Below are 22,669 nucleotides of genomic sequence, written 5' to 3'. Positions count from 1 at the left end.
TGTAAAAGAACAAAGTTTTTTAAGTAAAGTTTAAAGGGCTAAATTTGCCTTTTCATGAGCTAATGATAAGTTTCATTGTCAGTGTTAGAATTAAATCTTAACCGACACATAATTCAATTCAATTCATTTTTTTATAGCTCCAAATCACAACAACATTACATAACGGTGTGTTTGTTATGTTATAAAGTCAAGATTCTACAATGATACAAAGAAAACCCCACAATGGAAAAAAAACCCTGTGAGCAAGCACTTTAGTGACAGTGGGAAGAAAAAACTGCATTTCCTGTCTCTTCACGTCTTACAGACAGACTATACCCAAGTGTATCAAAAAGATGTATCCGTGATGATAGACAGCAATTCACAAAGAAAACTGGTTAGAAAATAAAGATCCAAAGTGTAGTTATGCTTAAAGTTTTCACATTGCGAGTCAGGTTTCACAGGGACCATTTTCTACCTCTTCTTCTTTCTTTTTTTGCCTGGATGGGATCCTAAAAGTGAGTCATGTGACTGGGGAATAGCCTCTTGTCCAAGTGTGGTCTGGTTTTGTACCATTTCCTTTTTTCTGTGAAATTGAATGAAGCCAGATTTTGAATTACTTTAACCTCCTGAAAACTCGTGATCTTATGTGATTCACACAGCTGTGTGAGTTTCCTGTCTTTCACTCTTGTTGGGAGAAAAAAAGCACGAATAAATGAGGAACCTTCATATAAATGTCTTTCTTCATGGACAGGATCAAAGTTTATAATCCTCTTCTATTGATAATAAGTTGTATAAATACACCACCTGGCCAAAAGTACTGGGTCACTGACACATTACATCTACAGGAGATGCCTGTCTATAGAAACCTATGCCATGAAGCTCTGAGCTGATTTTAATGCCAGTGGAGGTTTAGAGCTCTGCAATCATTGAGTGTCGGTGACTTTTACACCTCTGTTACTTTGTGTTCGTGCCTGAGGTTCCTCAATGCTTCAGCTTTGCAATAATAACACTTGATCATAGACTATCTAAAAGGGAAGAAATTCAGTTCAGTCAGCTATTCAAAATGAGCCATTCTTTCACAAATCTTTATCAAGTCAGACTACAAGACTGGTCACATTATTTTATACAGCTGAGGCCATAAGACTGAAAACACCTAAATTCACAGGCTAAGAAGTGTAACCCAATATTTTTGTCCATATAGTGTGTCAAACATCTGCAGCAGCACTCTTTGTAGGATACTCCAAGTAATAAAATACAATATGAACACTTCAAGAAGAGCAACATAAAACGTGGAAGAGCTGAACAAATGTCTGTGTGGACATGTGACATCTTAGAGGCTTCTGAAGCCAGCGGTGTCATGTTGGACTGACCAGGATTCAGTTTCTCAAATGTTAAAGATTCTCCTAACATCTTCTTCCATCTCATAATCTTTCCCAAAGACTGACTCACCTTCCTGTTTACTTTACTGACCAAATTCTGTGGCAGACTCTTTCAATATCTACTAGTATTTTATCTATACTGCAATGTCAGACTGCATCACACCCTTGTTCCAATAAAGAGCCACGACATTTACACTTTTCTTACAGTTTTATTTTTTATTTATGGCCTACGATGTTGGTGAGTCCTGCTTTTGATTTATAATGTCTATTACCAAACGAGACCAGAGCGCTAAGACAGAAATTACAAAATGTGCAATTTTCAGTCTAGATAGTTTTTGAAAAGAGTAGCATTGGTTTGGAGATAAAAACAAAAAAAAAACTAAGATGCTATTAAATACAACAAGAACTACAATAAGATGAAGACAAAAAAAGTGTAGTTTTGTTTTATTTTGTTTTCTCCTGCTAAGTCAAATATCCCCATCTCCTCAGACCTTTAGCACTGAGGATCCCCAGGGGTCTCCATACTCTGGTTGAAGAGGTAAATGGATGACCTTGTTGAGCACATATCATCTGTCTTCCAAGTCAGTGGCCACATGTTTCTAATCTAGCCCTTATTTCTGCATGTCTTCATGCTTTAAGTGAGCTAGAGCCAGAAAACATGAAGGCGATGCTCGAACATTTACTTGTGTTCTCTATAACGTGGCAGGGAGAAAACCATATGTCCTCTCCCTTTGCTTGTTTCCAGGTTAAAATGTCTTTACAGTCATTTAAGAGGAAATGCGTTTGCACTTTGGTCATGTGCAGTAATGGATTGGTCCTAACATCTCGCAGATGTTCGCTCTCCACTTCAGTGACTGGGTGTCATTAAGCTAAGAACATCGGCGATATGTTAGACAAACAGTGTTTACATTCTTGTACAAATGCCAGATTAGTTGTTTGTAATATAAACATGCTTTCTCCATTTAAAACACTGATGTAAGTGTGTCATTAGTGAGGGTAAAGAGTAGCATGAAGCAGATTTCATAAACATGCACAGTATCAGGTTTCTAATATTAGCGCCTTCCAACTTGTCTGACATATTTATTAGATATATCGATTAGATATATTTTTCTTGGATAACTTTGTTTTTTTTGAAATGATGAACATTGCTGTATGATTTATTGTAACATGTCATCATTTTGCGTGTAAATTAAAGCTGCATAATGCTTATAAATTATCTGGTAACTGGCCTGGGGGAGATAGGCAAAGCATTATTATGACAGTTTAAGCTTGTATGCATAAACTAAGGTATTATTTCATTACCTCTGGTGACCTGAATGCTCAATGACCTCAGTGTTGCATTTTATGTCCCAGAACACCAGTATGGCTCCAGAGAGCACCATGTGGCCCTTATATGTTTATTTCTGGCTTTAAATGTAGCTGCAGCTTGTTGTTGAAAACAGGAACTGAAGAAGATAGGAAGCTAACTCATTACCCCTCGGGCTGATTATAAGTTAGCATGGTAGTTTGTAGTTTTTACTTATGACCCTCTCTTCCTTCAGATATGCCGTTTAAAGATCACCTTGCTAAACTAACAATTAAATGTACCGTACCTAACAAACCACTACCTAATGTGAGGTTTATGTCTCAGTTGCCATAAATTTATAGGGTTCAGACATACATGTCTTTTTTTTGTTTGAAATTGTATTTTTTTATGCTAAAATATAACTATTGTTGTTATCCATAAATTTTCAAATGTACTGTTTTGTAGGAAAAGGCAGAAATTATTGCTATTTAATGGCATTCCTGAATAGAAGAATTCGTTTCAGTGTCTGGATGTGATGTGATTTCTGACTTCTCAGTGTGAATTCACATGTTGTAACCAGATCCGGGTATAACAATGTGGACCCAGATTTCTAAATATTTGTGTTTTCTTGTTTTTATGACAGGTGGTCTAATTAACTTGTTAACACATTTACAGAGCAGCATGAAAGCTTCCCGGTTCGATCACAGAAAGAGACACAAATCCCTTTGGGTTTCCATCATGAAAGGTTATGAAAGGCATCTGGCATGAAAACTGCCAGATCAAACATACAGAGCTACCTACTGTGGTGAGTCAGGGCCAGCGTGGTGGTGCAGTGGTGAGTACAGCAAAAAGGTCCTGGGTTCAAATCCACTCCCAGCTGGGGCCCTTCTGTGTGGAGTAACATGTTTTCCCTGTGCCTGTGTGGGTTCTCTCGTGGTGCTTTGGCTTTCACCCACAATCCAAAGAGAACAATAGGTTAATTGGTGGTTCTAATTTGCCATAGGTGTGAATGTGAGTGGTTGTCTGTCTCGCTGTGTTAGCCCTGAAATAGGCAGGTGACTCGTGCAGGGTGTCTCCTGCCTCTCACCCTATCACATCTCGGACAGTGTCCAGCTCCTGACTCCCCTGAATTGGATAAGCAGAAAAGAATGGATGGATGAATATATATCTTGCTATTAACAATGATCAGTAGTTACAGCCTTATAATATAATACAATAAGTAACAAAATATTAACTAAATATTCTTACATGTCCTTATTTCCTCAGTAACTCATTACACACATTGTGATCCATGATAATCGATAGGTTTTCAGTCTTCAGTGCTGTAAAACAGCATTTTACCTTTACTCACAACATTTTAAAAAATTTGCAAAAAAAACTTGATCTCTGATGATAGTTTCTATTTTTTCTAGCTTCAAGGAGAAAAAAAATCCTTCTTCGATAAAACAGCCTGAATTAATGTAATCATAAGATGTGAAGGAGAGGTCTGCCAGCCTTCAGTCTGTTCGTGCTGCTGACTTCCTTTGTGGTTTATTTACTCATACTTAAATAAGCACCTCTTTCACGGCACATTTTCAATAACATTTCCACTGCTGAGACAAACACAGCCAATTTTATTTTATTGCTTTCCTGACCGTGAGTTATGTGGGCCAATCCAACAGTAATACATTACAACTAAACATATTGTGTGTGGTAGGCTACATTCTGCAACTTACGACTTACTTTGATCCAGGCCACACCGTTTTAGTGCAGATGTTGTAAGTTTGACACAATCATTAAAGGAAGATGACACACCAGAGCTGTTGTCACAGAGGTATGTGTGAGAAAACAAATGCGGACATAAAACGGTCTTTAACTTCCAAGATCACTAGTAGAATATCTGTGTGTTGTCCAGTTGAACCAGTGTGAGAATAATGCAGTTAATAGGTAAATGCATGGAAGCTGCACATTCTGCTCAGGCAGCAGTATTTCCAGATGTATTAATGCATCTGTTGTTTCTTACAGATAAAGAAGGGCAGCTTGAAACAATAGAACTAGAGTTCATGTGTCATTATGGCTTAAGAAAACACAAAGTCTTCTATCATGATGTAATATGATTGTATTTCTATAAACAGCAATAAAATCACACATCATTTCTGTCGCTTGCTCACTTCAGTTTCTTTAGCTGCCACAGTTTATCTCTCACTTTTGGACTGTTTTTTGAGCCAAAGAATGTGTTTGATGGCACACACACTGTAAATTATAACATTTTAATTAAGAGATAATTGCCAGATTATGCGATAATCTAAACAACAAGTCAGTTTTCCACCATATTTCCTCCCATTCTTATCTTACAATATAGTCTTCATGTATCCTGTAACCCTACCGTCTGCTGTAGTTGCACCTTCTGTCCGAATTCTGTTTGCAGCTGCTCTGCAAGAGATGAGAGACAAACTCCACAATCACCATGCAAAGTGTTGTTTAACTTTCGTAAAGCAAGATCTGTGCATTCTGTTTGAATAACTGTATTCCAAGTGCAAACAGGCATGTGAGTATTGTTTCAGGACTTTCCTTTAATCCGCAGAGCGGTGAGTAATTTAGTGTACTGAAACAGAAGAGACTTGTATGTCTTGTAGACAGACTGTACGTTACGAAAGCAGACAGGACAGCAAGAAAACAGAGGTTAAGCAGAGAGCACTGGGGGGAGGGGGTGGCTACTGGTCCCTTTAATGACTCTACCAGTGAAAATATGCAGAGCAGCTTCTGCTTCTGTCATTAGGGGCCCGGCATCACACAGAGGGAGAGAGAGCCCACTCTACTTCCTTCTGGGGAAAAAAGTGGTTGAAACTCAAGAAAATCAAGATTTTAAAACCTTTAGAAGACACATTTGACTTTGGAGAAAGCTCAGCATCATCAGAGAGCACAAAAACTACATCTCTGATGAAAACCAACAATTCCTGATAGAATGATTTAGGGGTTTCTCACAAAAGATGGTTTTGTGTTTTGGGATTAGATTAAAATAACTGATGCCTTCATTCATCATTTACTGAATATAGCACCAGGTTTAAAGCCCAGAGTAACTAAAGTTTCAGCGTTGATGGAGAAGGAAGGTCTTCAGTCTTTATATTCCATCACAGGTCAAGGATTCAAAATGATGTGTGGATGTTAATGCTGTGCCATTATTAACCAATCACATCACTTAGATTATTTTTTTATCTTATCTTGCTTCTGAAATTTAATCAATTCTTTAGTGAATAAATTAGTGTGGCTGAAGAAGGAAACAATAGGAAAATCTGTGCATTGTGTAGAACGATATAAACTATTTTATTGATCTGTAATTGATGCATCAGTGTGGGCTTCACTTTGATAATAATTGCATTTACCTCTTCCTATACAAATGCTACATTTTACTTCACTTGGTTATTTTCCACCACTAGTGGAATTTCCTCTGTGAAGCTACATAGACAAAGACATAAACTTTATTTAACCCAACACTGGGGAAATTCGCTTGTTACAGCAGCACAGGAGACAGGAGGAATTAGAGATGCATTAGAAAACAATAAAAAAGGGAGGGGGGCAGACTGGCAATAATAATAATAATAATAATAATAATAATAATAATAATAATAATAATAAATAATCAATTTTTTTAAAAGCCAAATGTTCAGATGGTTAATATATTCAGTAAATAACACCAAGGTTTTCCTTTTTATATGTACATAAAGTGCAGTAGGAATTATAATAATATATATACATATTAATATTATTTATGTCCTGATGATGCCTGATCATCAAATTGTTAGTAATGTTAAATTTTACACTTAAATTTTGCAGGTGAATCAGTATCTAAATTGAAGACTTTAAACTGAAACTTATCTGACCTGTGAGCTCTTTGGGGTTCTATAGCTCCAGTTGCAGCACAAATTTGTTGCGATCATGTATTTTGACTGTAGAGGAAGGAGTTTAGTGTTGTTCTCTCTATATTTCTGGCTTTACAACCCTATCTCCTGAGACTTCAGTCCTGTAATTGATGGTGTGTCAGTTCAGGATGTTCTAAGGTTGTATAACAATGGTGTAGAGCTGCCAGTAAGAACCTACATATTTATTATCAGGAAAGAATGCAACCCGCCTCCCCCCATTTGGATGATTGGCATGTATCCTACGGGGGCTAAAACAGTCTGTTAACCACAAACAATGCAGGAATTTATGCTGCTGTAGTATCCACTGCTACACTAATACCTCTGGTATCAAATGTCAAATGCTTTGACTGCTTACCATTTGGGATTTATTTTTCTTATGTGTAAAAATGCAATTTAAAATGTATCCAGTGACTATAGTTGTCTGATATGAAGGTATCCATTTCATATATATACTTAAGTATATATATGAAATGGATATAGTTAAGTAAAGTGCTTCAATCTGTTTTCCATCACAGACCAAAGACAAAAGACGAGTCACCAATAAAAGACCAAAATTAAACCAATGATGATCACAGAATAAAAGTGCAGTTTTTTCAGTCATGTGAAAAAGAAAGTTGTCACAGTTCTCTAAGTACAGCCTGTGATTCAGTAGCTTATAGAATCAAATTTAGCAGCATTAACTTGAGATAATAGTTTTCCGTATGACTTTTCTATACCACTGTTATAGATTTGATGCTTGCTTTTCTTGGGATCATTGTTCTGTTACGTAACCCCAGTTTGGTTTATTTTTTGGACAGATGACCTTATAGACTCTAGAATACTGTGATATACGGAGGAGTCCACAGTGGACTCAATGACTACAAGGTGCCCGTGTCCTGTGGTTGCAAAATGAATCCAAATCATCTCCCCTCCATCACAGTGCTTGATGAGGCGATGAGGTGATTGTGCTGATGTGCTGTAATGTTTTGTTATCCCTAAACATGTGGTTCCAGAAGTCTTGTGGGTTCTTCAGATCCAACTTTGCAAACATACGCTGTCCTACCATGTTGTTTTTTTAAGAGGCTTTCTCACAGCAAAACTTTTTTAAGAGTGTGTTTTAGCTTCAGTGTAGAGTCTGAGATGTAGCTCCTGGCTTTCTTTGCAGTTTCTTTGAACATTGCACAGTCTGACCTGGGGCTGATTTTTCTGGGATGCTGATCCTGGGAAGAGTGTGCCTTTGTGGTAACCCACATCTGAATCCTCCAGACCAACCACTAAAACTTTTGCTTTTATAGAGGTGCTCAGACTTGCTGATGAAAGTGCATTTGGGTGCAGCTGCTACATACTCTCTTAATTCCTATCAAAAGGTTTTTCTCACAGTATTGCACAAACTTTCGTTTTCACATGACTTTAAATAATTAATAAAACAACTGGTGGATAAAACAAATTTCCATTTGTTTGCTAAATGTAAACTGTAACAGATATTTAATGGCCTGTTGATGGGAGATCTTGCCAGAGGCTGAGTTAATGCCATCCTGATGGTAAACAACCGTCTGCCTTGGCACAGTGCAGCTTGAATAAAGTGTGATGAGGATCAGCCTCATCCTCACTTCATAAAAACAACCTGTCTCATTTGATGTAATTCCACAAACTCTGCCCAACAAGATTGCAGTGTCTGCAGTTTTGCTGTAGATGTTTCTGTTGCCTGGAAACCTGACTTTGTGTGTTTGTTTATTCAGTCACTTTTCCTCCCATGAAGTCATTACTCGCCTCTTCTGTCCTTTCGTTTATAAAGACACAAAGTTCATTTGTCATAAAGTGCCATAAAGTTGTCTTCACTAAAAACGTCTTTAGTGAAAGTGGTGGCTGGTGTCTAAGTTTCTGGCAAATATGTGATTGATATTTATTACGCTTAACCAGAGTATAAATTTGTTTTAGTCAAAAGTATTGTAAATACAGCCACGTTACATCAATTTCAGATTTTCACGCTCACTCGACCGTGTCGATGAATACGCTATTTTTCCATGAGTGCCTTTTCTACACGTAAACAAAGGCAGAGCATTGCTTTGGCCCTTTATCTGCCTCCAAACTTGACCACACTGACGCTTATTTTCTCTCCCCAAACCAAAGCACCTCTGCAAAGGAAAGTCAGTAATTGGTGGAAACTAAACATGAAGCTTCAAGGTTGTTGAACCTGATTGTGTTGGGGGTTTTTCACCTCCGGAGAACCCTGTGCTCACAGACATGCGACTGTATGTGTTTTATGTAATAAGCAGTTGACCAAACTTTGCCACTGGCATTTGTCCTTTTACCTGGCCTGAGGCCTGTGGTGCAGGACCCGGTTAAATTCTTCCGCTGCAGGTTGTTCTTTGCCTTGTAATTGACAAAAAGACGTCAGCTAATAAATGTTCTGTGGAAAAACAACAGATACTGACAATTTTACAGGATTTCTAACAGACATGACGGACTTTGCTCCTCTAGCTCGCTCTGTGACTCTGTGCCTCTTTGTCTGGTTTAACGTCACTGAGGGAAAAAAAACACTTAAAGATGCGTAAATCTATGTTTTTAATAGTGATGAGCAATTCAGTGTTATCTCCAGCTCATCTCTGCAGAGCTTTTTTGTTGTTTCAGACTGCAGCTGTTTTCTCTTTTGTCTGGAAAAGCTCTAAATACCAAACACCAGACAAAGGTAGCAGCTATCTGGTGAACATAGTGGAGCATTTAGCAGTTAAAGAGCTAGACTTGTCCCTCAGGACTTTGTAGAGACCAAAAACGGGCCCCCAGACTGTACATTCACTAGGTCAGGAAATAAATGAACGGTAAAATGTTGCTGCTTCCTGGGTACATGTGTCTATAAGCAGCTGTTTGGTTGCTGACTCATAAGACATTTTTTTAAAAATGTGCATTTCTAAATGTTATTATTATCACCTTGTACAAAATAACCAAATCTTCAGTTAGTAGTACGTAATCCATACAGATAAGTAATCAAAGCCTGCATTTGACAGCACCTGTTTAGGTTTCATTTGGTTTCCTCTGCCACCAAAAACTTGCTGCCTTAATTCTCCTCTCACTGTGTCCTTGATCTAGGCATCAGCTGGTCCAGGGGCACTGCACAGAGGTTGCTCACTGATTACACAACAAAATGGAGATAAATGCACATGCAAACAATTAATTCGCTCAAATCTGCTTCACATCTGAGAGTAAAACAAAAGAAAAAAGTATAACTGAAGATTTTGTCGTCTTCGAATGGTCAAAATCTGAATTTCTAATTGCTACAAAGGCTTTTTTTTATTTCTTGTGCCTATCACAAGATTATAAAGTTGATGTGGAATATCTGAATCCCCGGCTCTTCCAGCTTAAGAAGGAAGCATACAGACTGAGAGCAGAGCAGAGGACAAATACCCAGATTGACCCTGACAGCATTGATCTTGGGCACGGGGATCGATTTTATTAACACCAGCATGTGTTGGTCAGAACCTCTGAATTTCCCATCTTTTATATGTAAGACTATATAATAGCTGTTGTGTGTCATGGCTTTTATAAGAAATGTGATGAATTATAAAGATATTAGTGCAATCAAAAGATACTGTGGCACGCTGCCACAGAGGGAGGGGAGGGGGTGTTGGCTGAGGCAAAGAGGGAAGAGGTATAAAGGAGACATGAAGGAGTGTGTGTTGAACCAGAGGAGGGAAGAACTGAGGAGGAGGAAAGAAATGTGAAACAGAAGTATAACTGGAGAGAAAAGAAGGACATTCTAAGAGAGAAACAAAAACTAAGCTCAGAACAGAGAGAGGTAAGTAAAAATCAGTTTACTGGGCTACACAAATTCATGCGTCACAAGTCTGTTACTAACTGCTGAGACTGCACAGAGATGTGGCAACACTACATCAAAGTGAGCAGCTGTACTTATGGCCGATGTTGGTTGATTATGTTACAGAAAGTGGAGGGTTTATTCAAATTCCAGAGCTTGGAATTTAACTAGTGCCATTTGTGACTGGAATCAGGTGCCTTACCTGTGGCCTTATTCCGGGTTAGTCTTGCTGATACGAGTTTCACTATTAGTCTTTTTTTCTTCATTTCCTTCAACACATCCATCTCAAGCCTAACTAACGTGTTGTTTCATTAACACTTTCTCTGTTCTTTCATCTTACAAGCAAAGGTGACAAATTAGTCTGCAGTGTACAATTTTTAAAGTGTGCTAATCTGAACCTTCTGTGTGGAGATTTGGACGGTGAGGCCAGTGTTTCGACAGTGGATGCACAAATGTTTGAGTGTTCCCCTGACAAATACTGATGACTAACACAGATGTGTAATCTGAGGGGGAAGGGGGGCTCTGTCCAGCCGTGTTTGGGGGTTTTTTCATCCTAAAAGCTAAAAAGATCAAATGTATAATGGTGAATATACTTAAGGACAAATTTTCAATCTAAACATGAACTATTATTTTATTACTTTTGGCAGCTAATGCAATAAGTCAGTTTGAGTGTCAATACATATTTTAAAATTTGGATGGTTTTATCAAACGCTGCTAACATGAAACACTTTTTTAAAAACTTTATGTGCCTGCCTGTATCAACTACCAGCAGTTTCAGCTCCACTGAAGTTCCTTGTGAGAAGCACACATACCAGGGGTGAAAGTTCAAGTGTCGAACGTGGCAGAAGAGTGTGAAAATGTCGCTGAGGTGTCTGTTCATTTTCTTGGGAATCACTGCAGCCACTGTTGTTACAGCTCAAGGTGGGTCTCTCACAAAAAGCTCCTTTTGTCATCATTTGAGTAAAAAGATGATTAAAGAAAAGTTACAAAGCGTCACAGCCAACACGCATTTGTGCATCGTAATGCCGTGTAAAGAGTATAGAGTGCAGTGATTTGCAAACCATTTGATTAGCATGATTGATGACAATGTATCAAATCGTAAATGTTTTTCAAAGTTTTGTGCGGGAAAAAAACAAAGAAACATTGATGAAAGCGAAATGTTTGAAAAAAGGACGTGACTGCCAAGTTCAGTAATGCTAAAAACATGTGGTGTGTAGTTTAAACTGCAACTGGTCAGTGATTGGGTACTAAAAAAAACTAGAGGCAGAGTCTTTCACAACTAAAGATGGGGGGCCGGAAGGCTTGATAACTCTGTGAAAGACTGCATGGGAAACAGTTCAGAATAACATTTCTTAACATAAAATTACAAAGAATTTGGGTGTTTCATCTGGAGTCTGTAAGAACATTGACAGAATGTGGAGAAATCTCTGGCCAAAACCACTGCTCAAATGTCTGTGATGTTTAGTCTTTCAACAGGCACTGTACTAAACACAAAACTGATTCCGCAGTAAAAATCACTGCATGGTCTCTTACTCTGGCACCAACATCCACACTCAAACTCACTTAAATAATCTTTCTTTCCCATTCTTATGGGCTGTTTAATAAAGATTTTAATTTTTTAAATAAATTTTAATTAAGTTAATAATTTTTTAATAATTTTTTTTCCCACTTAAGTGGAAATTAAACATTACATGTATAAAGGCAAATTGACACAACTGAGCCCTGCTCTCAAAAACTGACATAGATGTAACTCTATGTCTGTAAAGCTAGATTTAATGCATAAAAGCTCAAGTTTTTAAAATATGTTTAGCGCCATCTTCTGTCAATATGGAACATTACATCGCCATGACAAACGTGACATGAGCTAATCAAATGTTTGTGATATGTCGTTTGCAGGATCATGGAGACAAAGTGGCAAAGAGTCTAGTTCTGCTGTCTACCAAACAGAAGGTAACTTTTGTTTCTTAAAAATCCAATAAATTTTCTGAATGATATAAAGTGTTCTTTCTGCTTAAGTTATCGTCTTAAGTTTTATCAGATATGTTGAACACTGTAACTATGAGGTGCTATTAGGACCATATTTATTTCCGCACTCTCTTTGCACATAGATAACTATCAGTGGTCGACATGGTTCAATGTTGATCATCCTGGAGGCCGTGGAGATTATGAACAGCTGGATGCCATTCGTTTCTATTACCGTACCCGTGTATGCGAAACTCCAAAGGCAATCGAAGCCAGAACCACTGAATGGATCCCAGCGCGTGAAACTGGGGAGACGGTCCATGCAGACCCGACTGTGGGCTTTTGGTGCCTGAATGAAGAGCAAGGTCCCCAGCTCAACTGCTCCAACTATGCAGTCCGTTTCCTATGTCCAAAAGGTTTGGCCGTGAACATTTTTTTTCTGTTTGCCTCTGTGCAGTAAAAAAGATCCATTTTTTTTTGTTTATTAAATTTTTTTTTTTTCATAAGCTAAGTAAAATTACTTTTCAGAGTACTTCTATAAAATTTTGCTTGTTTTTCCCCCAGCACATAACAGTATTAACATTCAGGGAACCTGGGGGCCATGGTCAGACTGGAGCTCATGTCCTGCCCTCTGTGGCCAAGTGGGGGTGCAACTTCGCTATCGAAACTGTCAATCTGACTCGCTGCCGTGCAGTGGGCCAAAATTAGATGGGAAAGCATGTAATGGACCTGAGTGCCCAAAGACAGGTGAAAAAAAAGGCTTAATTAGGCTACACAGATAATAACATAGCACATATATGCAATTACAAATTTGTAACTAATAAACTTTTGTTTGTTTTCATGTTACTCCTTAGCTTGTTCCCTGCAGTGTGTGATGGGGCAAGCAAACTCTGACTGTGAATGCATGTGTGAAGAACACACAATGTTAGGTTCTGTACGCAGCGCTGGTGGTCTCGCCGCCGAAGGGGCCGCCATCCTTCGCTCTGGCAAATTCCTTACCCTTACAGACCACAACGGACATTTCCGCATAGCCAATATCTGCCCTGATGGCAACACAACCCTGACTGTCAGGCTCAAGGGCCATGCCCCCCTTGACGTTGTTGTGCCCAAGAGCAGTGAGCGCACCTCTGTCCTCAGTGTCCAGCTAAAAAGAGCCGGTAGATGTCTACAGAATTACTTGTGGATCCAAACATGAAAGAATAATTCTGAGCTGCATATTTACTAAAGTACAATCTGTTTAACATGTAGAGGTAATATTTTATTTCTGTTTTTTAGAGAAACTTCATGTGTTGAGCAATCCTGAAAGCAAGGTCAGGAGGGCAGGACAAAGTGCTGCCTTCTGCTGCAAAGTTGCAGGAACGCCACAGCCGGATGCATACCAATGGTAGGACTAGTTATATTGGAATTTTAGACAGTAGACATGTTGAACTCCTATTGAATCATTTCATTTGTTTTGTCAACCAACAGGTTTCACAATAACACTCTCATGGAGAAGGAGTCAGAAAGCACCTTGGTCATAAGAGATCTGCATCCAGAGCAGTCTGGAGAATACTACTGCAGAGCAAGTGGTCCAACTGGAGCCATTAAGACTAAAACAGCTACTCTCAGAATCTTAGGTGCAGTATTAATTAAGTGAAAACACGTGCTGAATACACAGAAGTGAGAATTTTAATATACGCAAACTAAATCATTTTAATTTCTTCATCTAAACAGGCAGAGATGAGCATTCATGCAACCCTAAACCTGAATCACACCTCATCCGCCTTCCACACGACTGCTTCCAAAACAGTACCAACTCGTTCTACTACGATGTGGGCAAGTGTCCCCCAAGTAGATGTGCTGAACAGCTCGACAATGGTATCAGGTGCAAAGACAAAGTGGCTTATTGCTGCGGTGTGGCAAAAATGGAGGGAAGACAGCTAACATGTCAGGGCTACCAACTGCCCACCATGGTGGTGACCAAGTGTGGCTGCCAGAAATGTGTGGACACTAAGGCCATTGTGCATGGTAGGGCCATTGCTGCAGACAATGGAGAACCAATGCGGTTTGGTCATATTTTTATGAATGGAGTCAGAATTAGTCGTACAGGCTACAAAGGAACCTTCTCTATCCAAGTACCCCAAGATACAGAGAGGCTAGTATTAACCTTCATGGACAACATGCAGAAATTTGTCAACACCACAAAAGTGCTTCCATTTAACACCAAAGGTGGGGCTGTTTACCATGAGATAAAACTTCTCAGAAAAAAAGCCCCTGTGACAATCAGCTCCACAGAAACCAATACTCTTGAGCTTGGGGAGGTAGAGAGCCAGGAGCCAATGGTTCAAATCCAGATTCCTCCCTATTCCTTCTACAAGGAAAATGGCGAGGTCTTCACGGGTAACGTCAGTGCTAGTGTAACATTTCTCGACCCCAGAGACATCTCCACAGCTGCCGCAGCTCAAAGTGATCTAAATTTTATCGGAGATGAAGGTGATACCATGCCACTGAGGACCTATGGCATGTTTTCAGTTGACTTTAGAGGTGAAGAAAACAATGAGCCACTGAATGCAGGTGAAGTAACAGTTTCACTGGACTCTGCTCAGGTTCAGATGTCAGAGCACCTCAACACCATGAAGCTGTGGTCACTGAACCCTGAAACTGGTCTGTGGGAGGAGGAGGGGAGTCTGCAGGTGGAGAAGAAGAAAAGAGGCAAAAGGGAGGAGAGAACATTTTTGATTGGTAACATGGAGATCAGAGAAAGGCGACTGTTTAACTTGGACGTCCCAGAGAACCGCAGGTGTTATGTGAAAGTGCGGGCTTTCCGCAGTGAACGGTTCATGCCCAGCGAGCAGGTGGAAGGAGTTGTGATCAGTCTCATAAATATGGAGCCCAAAGCTGGCTACTCCACCAATCCGCGTGCCTGGGGCCGATTTGATAGTGTGGTCACTGGTCCCAATGGAGCCTGTCTTCCTGCTTTCTGCGATGAACAAAAAGCTGACGCCTATACCGCCTATGTCATGGCCAACCTCGGTGGAGAGGAACTGGAAGCTGTCCCGTCTGCTCCCAAATTCAATCCCAACCTCATTGGAGTGCCTCAGCCTTACCTTGGTAAACTAAACTACATGCGATCTGACCACGAGGACCCCAGAGTGAAGAAGACAGCGTTCAGCATCAATGTAGCAAAACCAAGCCCCAACACAGCCGAGGAAGGTAACGGACCAGTGTACCCATTTGAGAACTTGAAAGAATGTGAGGAGGCCCCATTTAGTGCAGCACACTTCCGGTTCTCAAGAGTTGAAGGAGATCGCTACGATTACAACACAGTGCCCTTTAATGAAGATGACCCCATGAGCTGGACGGAGGATTACCTAAGTTGGTGGCCCAAGCCTATGGAATACCGGGCCTGCTACATCAAGGTCAAAATCAACAGCCCGCATGAGATCAATGTGCGGTCCCGCAACATGGGCGGTACCCATCCCAAGACCGTAGGCCAGTTGTACGGCCTTCGAGACACTCGCAGCATTCGCGACATGGACCAGACATCTGTTTCAGCAGTGTGTCTGGAATTCAAGTGCAGTGGGATGCTGTACGATCAGGAACGTGTAGATCGTACACTGGTGAAGGTGATCCCACAAGGAAGCTGCAAGAGAGATCATGTCAACTCAATGCTTCAGGAGTATTTAGTCAACCACCTGCCCCTAGCTGTCAACAATGACACCAATGAGTTCACCATGCTGGCGCCTCTTGACCCTCTGGGCCATAACTACGGAATTTATACGGTGACAGACCAGGATCCCCGCACAGCCAAAGAGATTGCACTTGGCCGCTGCTTTGACGGTACTTCTGACGGCACATCTCGGGTCATGAAAACCAATGAGGGCATAGCGCTAACGTTTACCTGCGGAGACCGTGAGGTTACACGCCAGAACGTCTTTCAAACAATGCAGCGCTCTCAAGGTCAGATAGTAGGAACAAGCATCGTGAGAGGGGAAAGCAGGCAGAACCAGCGCCGGCAGAGGGCAAACGCACTGCGCAGCAGTCGTAGACGTAGCACCAGAAACCCTGAGGGAAAACGTACAAAAGCCAGAAACTAGACAAGAGGAGACCTAGGAACATCATGAAGACCAGACGATGACTTGCTAAAATGAAACCAGATGGTGTTAACATGTTTTGGTTTATACATCCATAAATATCCCCCACCCCCACTTGAAGAGTAACTAAACTGTTATGCTAATTTCTTGCATCTTCATCTCAAGGAATATGTAATGTTTCTTACTCTCACTTTACATTACTGTGGCAAATATTTACTTGAAAATGTAAATAGAGTATTTATTACACAAGTATTATCATCTTTCCAACTGTACTATAAACAAGGACAAAAACAATATTTTTTTGACCAGTGATTTATTAAATTAGATGCTTATAAAACACTGCAGATGCTGTATCTTCCACATTGTATGTATCCAATTGTCCATGTAACATTTAAACTGGTCAACTGCTTGAAAAGAAAAAAAAAAAAAAAGACAGGAGAAAAACTCTCCTTTCAGCCAACTGTAGCCCATATGAAGACATGGTGGGGTGAAGCCCATAAGCCCCCGCTCCTCATCACACTTGATACAAGCCTGCAGAAGCAACAATTAGGAGACCAGTTGTAGCAAGTTAATCCACTTGCCTGATCCATACTTTTTTGCATTAGTAGAAATCAATTAGTAATTTTCTGTCATGCACAAAAAACAAAAACAAACAAACAAAAAAAAAAACTAAGTACTGTTTGCTCCATATTTTCAAGGATATTCCAGAGATATCAAGAGAATGGCTGTGAGGTTTTAAAGTCACATTTATTATACTTCTCTATCCCTTTTATCTTACAGTGAATGTTGTGTGCTCTCTGCAAGCTTACAACTACTACGTTCATGTTGCGTCAGTCTCCCACAATGCAACCTTTCCAGAAATAAAGATGAATAATGGACTGAATAATTGTCTGCATTTGGCAACTGAAGTTATAGATACTATATACACTTGCCTGTAAGAAAATCATCCACAGGTAAGTGAGACCTATAATATATACATGACATTCTGTTTAAAGGATTTGCATAGAACCATGTGTTTCTATGTCACTAGACTTATAACTGCAATACTGTATCTGACATTTTGACAGGAGCAACATTTAATTTAAAAAGAAACAAAAAAACAAAACAAAAACAAGCCCTGCAAAACTCAGATAACAGCAGTTATGGTAGTATTCTCCGTTGTAGCTGGGTCGAGCAACAGATTCCGCGTGATTTGTTTGTGAGTTGAGGCTGAATGAGAGAGAAAAGGCAATTCCATTTGCATGGAAGGAGAAAAGAAGAAGAAGAAGAAAAAAACCGTGAGTGGTGAGACTGGATGCTCCCTGGTATAGTCCCTCTGGTCACTGAAGCAAAATGAAGGGGGCAAGACACAGTTCAGATTTTCCAGGATGGCACTGGACAGCATGAGAAGGTACAGCTGCATTTCTGACAGTCGGGAGAAGGGGAAAGGGCAGTAGTGATGAAGCCAGTGTCACATGAAGTCCTCATAGTCTTGGGGGTAGCCTCCATCAAACGCTGCATAGTCAAGGTCATCTTTGAGCTGTGCTTTCAAACCACCTCCAGCTAAGACCCCCTTCTTCTTCTTTTTTCCTTTGTTTTGCTGTAGAAGGCAAATAAAAGCGACTTAAACTAAATACATATATATTTGAAAACGACTATATAACTACAAACTTTTGCCAGAGTTTACTTTTTTATGATTGGACATGGAGTAAGTATTGGGTGAGTAGCACCCCCTGCTGAATAGAAACTTAATAAATGCAAGCATGCAGTCACTTACTTTTTCTTGTTTCTGTTTTTCACTAAGTAGGACTGACAGGGAATTACTGATTTTCTTCAAGTCATCTACTTCCACTGTAAGAGGAAGAAAAATAAGTAGTTATTGGACAAGCCCAGTGCATTTTAAATTTAAGACAAGTGTAATAAAAAATGTTCAGTAAAAGCAGGAAAAAAAGACTTACATGAAATACAAAGTTCCCGAAACAATGACTCCAAGAAACTTGAATAATGCACAGATTTTTCAAACTGGGTTATCTTTTCTTTTAGCATTTTTTCAAACTCTGTGAAGTCTTCTTTGGAAGATGGACACATGGCATCAATTCCAGTGACACTGTTTGAAGTGCTGCCAACACCTGAAAAATATTTAAAGGTCACCATTACATACATTAATCACAACAAGATGAACAATATCAGGTCTCAAAAATCCCATATCTGTAGTATATACTTTTGTTAGACATGCTGCAGTTTAAAAAACACAGAGTCTACAGCATCAGGACCACAAAACACAAATATTTTCCTCAAATCACAGCTTTCCTAAAGCATGTGTAAAGATCTTACTTAAAGCTTCAGCTTTTAGAGTCTACTCTAAACATTTTACAGATAATAGAATGGTGCATTGTTCCTTTGGAGGTGAGGTATAGTATGTGGCATCTACAGCTGGATTACTGGGACATCTGTGTAAAATGTAAAAGCCAAAGAAGTATTTAAGCCTTTTAAGTCTTAGTTAAATGTTAACTACAAGCAACAGCGACTAATGTATTGCAAACTAAATGTATTGCATCAGTTATACAACCTGATTTTGTGGAAGACCTCATATTCTTGATAAAAAGTTTCTACACCTGATCCGGTCTTACCAAAAGCATCTTTTGCTAGCTCCAAGTCTGCGTCTTCCTGTAATTTCTTCACTCTTAATTTTTCTGCCAGCTGGTCTTCAGGAGTGAGCTCGTCTTCCTGTAAATAAAAATGTAAGAGTTAAGATATTATTAGAGATAAACGAGCATAGAGTCAAAAGGTTTACAGATGAGAAAGTGGGACTTACTTCTTGCTGTTCCACTGCCTCCTGTTGTTTCTTCTTCATCCGGTTTTCTTTCTCTTTTATCTTTTCACCAAGCTTTTTCTTTTCAGAAACCTTTGGTTCTGCAAATTAAAATAATGACATAAGAAACATAAAATCATTCAGTAATCAAGTATAATCCATTAGTGAAAGGCAAGCGGTACTGGAATACAAACCTGGTTTCTTCACATCTGTTTTTTTCTCTTCATCTTCTTCATCATCGTCCCAGTTGTCCTGTGAACACACAGAACATAATGTGTGTAATTGTTGCCTTTTTATTAATATGTATGCTAGAAGATGTAAATATATAGCCAAAAATGTACAACATAACCAAAAACAAACAAAACAAACAAAAACAAACAAACAAACAATAAAACGACACATTAATGTGGCTTCCAGAGCCATGCTAAAGCCTTGAAAAGTCTTTTTTTTCTGAGCAACATCTTAACACCTACAGAGCTAGACAACTTTAAGAATGTAAGTTAGTTCAAAGGCTGCAATCAGTCAGAATTTTTATTTTAAAATAACAAAAAAATCTAAACTTTTTCAAACATAAAATTATCAGTTATCGATATGCAACAGCTGCCACTTCATTTTCTGAAGATGAATAACTTTTGTTCTACCTCTATTTCAAATTATTCTAGTCCTGATTACACTGGTGCAGATGTATATAAGCTGAATCGATCAATGTTACTGATCCAACAAGGGTAATTACTGTGTTACAGTACCAGGATAAAGAATAAAAATAGTACAGTCTACATTAAAAAACTGAAAGTACCACATGCACACAGTGAGTGCTTAATACTGTGTGATAATGCAGAACTTGTATATATTAAACAGTGGTTAAGAATCAAAAAATATAACAACATTAAAGCTTAAGATTCTGTAATTCATGACAATGAGTTACGAGTTATGACAGTGTTAATTTATTAATTTAATCCTTTTTGGCTGCTACCTCAAAGCACACTGTACACTGTCGATCTTACGTGCTGCACAATAATATTTAATATTTAGTATTTACTGTTATATTCACATAGATCATCGCGATGATGTTGTTTATTATATTGCTCTCTTTTTCTTTGCTTGTTTTCTCTTTTTTCCTTTCTTAACAGGTGATCCAGGTGATTGATATATGTATTTTTTGTCTGTTTGTTTTGTTGGTTTTTGCCCCTTATCACCGTCCCTCTTCCCCGCTCTTTTTCTTTCCCCCTTTTCTTTTCCCCAGTCAAGTCTGTCCCGTGTTCAGCAAATGAAAATAAAATAAGCAATAAAAGCAGAGGTGAATCAAACAGACCAATACGGCAAGGCTGGGATGGTCCATTTGGTAAAGTAAATCCGTTGGGCATCTTTCTTTGCCTTTAGACAACAATTCTGATGGCAAAAGAACCAAACGGGACAGGCAAAAAAAATTAAAAGATTATTAATTTATAGGTGATGACTCTTCAGACATCACTTGGGTTGTGATCCTGTAGATTGCTGTCGTATATTAAGATCCACCTTAAGTGTCACTACAAATAAATGTAATCCTATCCAAGAAGACACTAATTTCTAACTGAAATATCCAATACTTTAAACTGTGAATTACTACACAATAAACATTTGACAACTGGCCTGTTGCATTTCCAGCAGGTTATGAACAACAACAGCAGCAGGATGAAAGTCGCCTGGGAATAAATGTAATTATCTTGAGTAAAAATTAACTTTGTGCTATTGTCTGATTTCCACAAAAATCTTAACCCTTCTTCCTAAACAATGACCATTTTGTACTACAGAGGGCATAAAACCACCAGGCTCTTCAGTCTGGACGCCATATGCGACAGAAAACGGGAGAACTGAAGAGGCCTCTGCCAGCACTTTCCACAGGATCAATTATCTGAGGCTTCTGGACAGAGACCGTGCCAGCTTTCACGTAGCAGCCACCTGTATTACGGTATCAGCTGAACAGCGGCTTCCTACTGCCTGCTGTAAAGTCGGAAAGTTCCAGGCCTAGTTCTTGGCTGAGTTGAGTCATCAACCCAGTGGATGATTTCATCTGAATGGGGCTAAAGTTGGTTAGCACGCTAACGCCGCCTCATACTCAACGTGACTCAAGCTGTGGGTTTGCCAGAGTAGACATAATTATGCTAATCTCCAATAATCGTTTAATGTAACTAAATCTGTGTAATAATGGGATGGACCTGTATATTAGGAACACATGACCAAATCACTCAATACTGAGGTTACCCAACATTAAAGCTTATTTACAGACGCAACAATACACGAGAGCTAGCAGACTAGCTAGCTCAAGTGGCCCGTCCGGTGAGAGATTTGCTCCAAGCACCGCTATCAAAATTCATGACACCAAGAGAAGTAGAACACTACTAACGTCCAAAATTTGATTAAACCCATAAGTATGAACTGGCACGCCATTATTCAGTTTGTTAACAATACGTTTGAATGACTGAAACTCGAATACCAGCATACCGTTAGCTGAGCTAGAGTTTCCAGAGGCTGCCTGTTGGAGCCACATGAGTTAGCATAAAGCTAACAGGGGTTCGGAGGTTCGGACTGACAGGCGACGAGAAACCACGACAAAGCGTGGCATTACATCCTATCGCTTCCTCGGTCAGCTAACAGCTCGCAAACAACCGGTGGCCGATTTTAAAAAGCGGCTCAGACTGTACCGAGTGTTTGTCACAATATTGTACCTTAACATCTTCATCTTCGTCCTCGCCTTCCCATTTGTCCAGCGCTGCCGCCTTTTTAATCGGTTCCTCCGGCTCGAAGTTGTCAGCGTCTGTAAAAACAACAACATGAGAGTCGTTAGGTCAGTCCACATCTGACACCCGGAGTTAACAATGAGAGGTGTATTAGGCCTTTAAAACAGCGAGTGCGACAAGTAAATGTTGTACAGATAGCCATCCTTCCCAACTTAGTTTCTCACCCCAGTCCGCCATGTTGGCTGTGTTGCTTGTGTTTGACAGGCTCGCTGTACAGTCAGTGCTGCAGCCCGTTGGCCACGTTCAGAAACAGCTCCCACCTTCTGGGCGGCACTCCGGCCTTATCTAACGTCCACGGTGCACTTTCAGCACAACGACCCCGATATAACTAATCTCATCACGCCTTTATTTATTTCAATTGTAAACATGAGACGCTACAAGCTAGCTGAAGCCAAGTTCCACACATTTTTAAGTCGAGCATTGTAAAATAAATGTGTTAAAAGTACATTTTACATAAAGAGTCAAAACCTATTCTTAATCTCTTTTGGATACATTTGGATACACTACATATTATTTTAATCGAAGAAAAATAATTAATTAATAGCCTTAATTTTAACCGAATCTCATAAGGGAGTATAATAAAGTATATACATTAAAAATAGTTTTTAATCATTCTTGTGGAGAAAGCGCAGTGCCTCAGATGTATGATATTGATGGGAATTGAAATTGAAATGGTGATCAATAATTCCTCAGTGATATATTAAAATAAATAATATTTTTGAAGGAGCAAGGTT

At 39.4% G+C, this 22,669-nt stretch overlaps 2 protein-coding genes across 3 annotated transcripts; one reads left to right on the top strand and one right to left on the bottom strand.

Annotated features, from left to right (window-relative positions):
- The first annotated feature begins 10,215 nt into the window (after window positions 1–10,215).
- Window positions 10,216–16,839, top strand: cilp (cartilage intermediate layer protein, nucleotide pyrophosphohydrolase). Of its 2 annotated transcripts, none has more exons than XM_084935507.1 (9): window positions 10,216–10,314; window positions 11,105–11,253; window positions 12,229–12,282; window positions 12,441–12,710; window positions 12,859–13,041; window positions 13,149–13,451; window positions 13,570–13,678; window positions 13,762–13,910; window positions 14,008–16,839. In XM_084935507.1, the coding sequence occupies exons 2-9, from the start codon at window positions 11,190–11,192 to the stop codon at window positions 16,368–16,370; spliced, it is 3,495 nt and encodes a 1,164-aa protein (XP_084791633.1). In that variant the 5' UTR covers window positions 10,216–10,314; window positions 11,105–11,189; the 3' UTR covers window positions 16,371–16,839. The 2 variants fall into 2 exon arrangements, with proteins under 2 accessions (XP_084791633.1, XP_084791624.1); XM_084935498.1 differs by having other exon boundaries at window positions 11,102–11,253.
- A 256-nt stretch (window positions 16,840–17,095) lies between these two features.
- Window positions 17,096–22,226, bottom strand: eif3jb (eukaryotic translation initiation factor 3, subunit Jb). Its single transcript, XM_084935518.1, has 8 exons — window positions 22,100–22,226; window positions 21,864–21,952; window positions 19,353–19,410; window positions 19,162–19,259; window positions 18,977–19,073; window positions 18,305–18,475; window positions 18,124–18,197; window positions 17,096–17,946 (listed from the first exon to the last, which is right to left on the bottom strand). The coding sequence occupies exons 1-8, from the start codon at window positions 22,110–22,112 to the stop codon at window positions 17,818–17,820; spliced, it is 729 nt and encodes a 242-aa protein (XP_084791644.1). The 5' UTR covers window positions 22,113–22,226; the 3' UTR covers window positions 17,096–17,817.
- Window positions 22,227–22,669: the final 443 nt, after the last annotated feature.

Source organism: Perissodus microlepis, chromosome 1, assembly GCF_051167445.1.
Source record: "Perissodus microlepis isolate ML-2025 ecotype Zambia chromosome 1, ASM5116744v1, whole genome shotgun sequence".
Classification (NCBI taxonomy): Eukaryota; Metazoa; Chordata; class Actinopteri; order Cichliformes; family Cichlidae; genus Perissodus; species Perissodus microlepis.
The sequence above is the reverse complement of the archived record's forward strand: the minus strand, read 5'-3'. Positions and strand labels throughout refer to the sequence as shown.